General features: G+C 33.4%; 1 protein-coding gene across 1 annotated transcript in view; it reads right to left on the bottom strand.

The window, feature by feature from the left end:
- Positions 1-1,916: 1,916 nt before the first annotated feature.
- Positions 1,917-2,500, bottom strand: part of LOC137656444 (uncharacterized) — an 809-nt gene continuing 225 nt past the window's right edge. Inside the window, exons 1-2 of the mRNA XM_068390623.1 lie at positions 2,259-2,500; positions 1,917-2,115 (exon numbers count right to left, since the gene is read on the bottom strand). The exon at positions 2,259-2,500 is cut by the window's right edge and continues 225 nt beyond it. Coding sequence (XP_068246724.1) covers positions 1,917-2,115; positions 2,259-2,500 — 441 coding nt within the window. The remainder of the gene's footprint in view (positions 2,116-2,258) is intronic.

The following is a 2,500-nucleotide window of genomic DNA, read 5'->3' on the forward strand; positions in this document are numbered from 1 at the left end:
GTTGTTCCACAGTAAAATGGAATAGGAGGCATAAATATAGATTCGTGTCTGGATAGTAGAACATATCAATGGATTGTACATTTAAAGAAGTTTAAACATAAAAAAACTTGAATAGTGTGTATTCTCCAGGATAAGAATTCAGTTGTGAAATAAAAAATAGGCACACTATTCTATCTTATTTATCTTCCTGTAGTTTTTTTTATTTAAGTTTTCTGAGTTTATATGTGAAAAATTAATTTTAGCACGTTACAGTTTTTGTGTTACTTTTAATTTCACACAATAGCAGAAACAGTTCACTACAGCTATAGACGTAATGAATGAATATATGACGAAAATCAATATAAAATATGTATTTAATAGAAATTCATTTTTACCTCACTTTGGAATGGAACCAAAGTTTCTTCGAACGAAATACAATATAGCTGTCAACCATGCCAACAGAGGTATTAAATGTGGCCATATCCTAATTGCATTGAAGGATTTACATGGCGAGACAACTGTCATATATACCAGTGAGTTACACCCAACTTTGCGATCCATTATACCCAAAGGATAATATTTGATTAAAATTATCCCTAATGAGTTAATATATGATTAAATTACACAATATCCTATTCAATAGAAATAATTTGTTTAACCACATATGTCAAGGTAGCTACCAATCATGCCAATATGAGGTAGAAATTTATTCTAATTGAACACAATATTATGTTGACTTTCGTCATATATTGATTCATAAAGGGCAATATTAATTGAATATTATTAATTGGGTCTAATGGGTCGGAAAGTTGAATAATAATATCTCTTATGTATTATAGTTGTTTCATCAAGTAGGGGAGACCGGGGCTCGTTGGCACACTTTTTACCTTTTTATTAATAGGTATAAAACTATTAGGTATTTTACAGATTTCATTATATGAATGAAAAATATAAACATCTGACTACATTTCATTGCATCTCAGACGTTGGTTCATGACCAAATAAAAACACAAATTTGTTTCAAAAAAATATTTCTCACATGTGCCAACATACCCCGCATGCGGGTTAAGTGGGCACACAGTGAGGGGCTAGTTGGATCATAATTTTTTGTCTAGTTTAAAGACTATTTAAACACTATTTAGTAGAGCATATATTCTTGATATCATAGAAATCAAAGCACTTAACATCACAAATATTAAAACAAATGGTTTTTTATCATTGAAAACTATCTCTGGCAAGCAAGAAAATAAAACTAGTGTTTGAAGGTCCGAATGGGAAACTTATTGTAAATCACGCTATGTGTTATGAATATAAGAAAATAAACACTACAAGTTGAATCACAATTCTCACTTTAACTGAAAGAAAACCAGATCTAATGAAGTACCTTAAACCTTCAATATAGTCTGTGAAAACATTCAAATCACAAAGTAAATGTTAAACTTTCAAAGCTAGTCTGATTCATCATTTGAATCATAGTGAATACAAGGAAAAAAATAAGTTTTATCAGTGAAATTTTCATGAGCCTACCTTTTGCAAACCAGGCATTGCATCCCGATTTCTCGCGATTTGCTATTGGAAAATGGTTCTGCACATACCAAACAGTAGGTTTCCTCCTCTTCCGATTTTGAGCTTTGCGGAATTCTTTGTTTAGTTTTCTTTTTCCTTGTAAGCATAATTCTTCCAGTTTTCACTTTTACCTTTGACTTTTTCTCCTCTAATGCTCTTTTAACTGGAGTATCTGTGAAGATTGCAGTAGTTCGTTTCCTTTTTGTTTAATGAGTTACACTTTCTTGAACCTGCCTTAGGTAGTGGTCTTACTGCTTCTGTTGTTAAGCTCAAGTTTATTTTTTTCTGTGTAGGGACTCGTGAATTAGATGGTGACGGTTCATTTATGTGACTGATTGCCATATTCGGAGCCACAAGTTCATTTATCCCCTCTAATTGGGCATCCCTGAGTGTGGAAGGAGAACCAGCTTGGTTTGTAGTTTTGTCTGTAGCCTCTGATGGATATACTGTAGATTCAGCATACCAGAGCTTCCATTTTCTTGGGATGCTTGCATTTCAGACAAATCATTAGGCAAAGGCCTGTCTGTTACATTGGCACCCATAAAATCTTCTTCCTGAAGGGTGAAATCCCTGTAGATTTGAACCCAGATAAAATATTAGTAGGAGGTACAGCAAGTGGTAATGAAGTAGAAATTATTCCTGGAATATCTTATATAGTAATTGTAGAACCTAGATGATTTGTCATCCAAGAGTCCCAAGATCTATTTACATACTTCTTCAGTGGTCCGTAAATACTTATATCAACCGGTTGCATCCTATGAGAACAGTGTGGGGCGAATAAAAGAGCAACAATTCCATTTGCTTCACAATAATTAAGGCCATCTATGGACAGGTGAGACTCGTGATTGTCTAGTAATAAAACTGCTGGGCAATCTTTTAAACATTTAGTATGTTTCACAAAATGGTCAAGAAACCCAACAAAGTCAGACTCTTTCATCCACCCTGATGGATTAGC

Source organism: Palaemon carinicauda, chromosome 17 (genome assembly GCF_036898095.1).
Source record: "Palaemon carinicauda isolate YSFRI2023 chromosome 17, ASM3689809v2, whole genome shotgun sequence".
In the NCBI taxonomy this organism is placed as follows: Eukaryota; Metazoa; Arthropoda; class Malacostraca; order Decapoda; family Palaemonidae; genus Palaemon; species Palaemon carinicauda.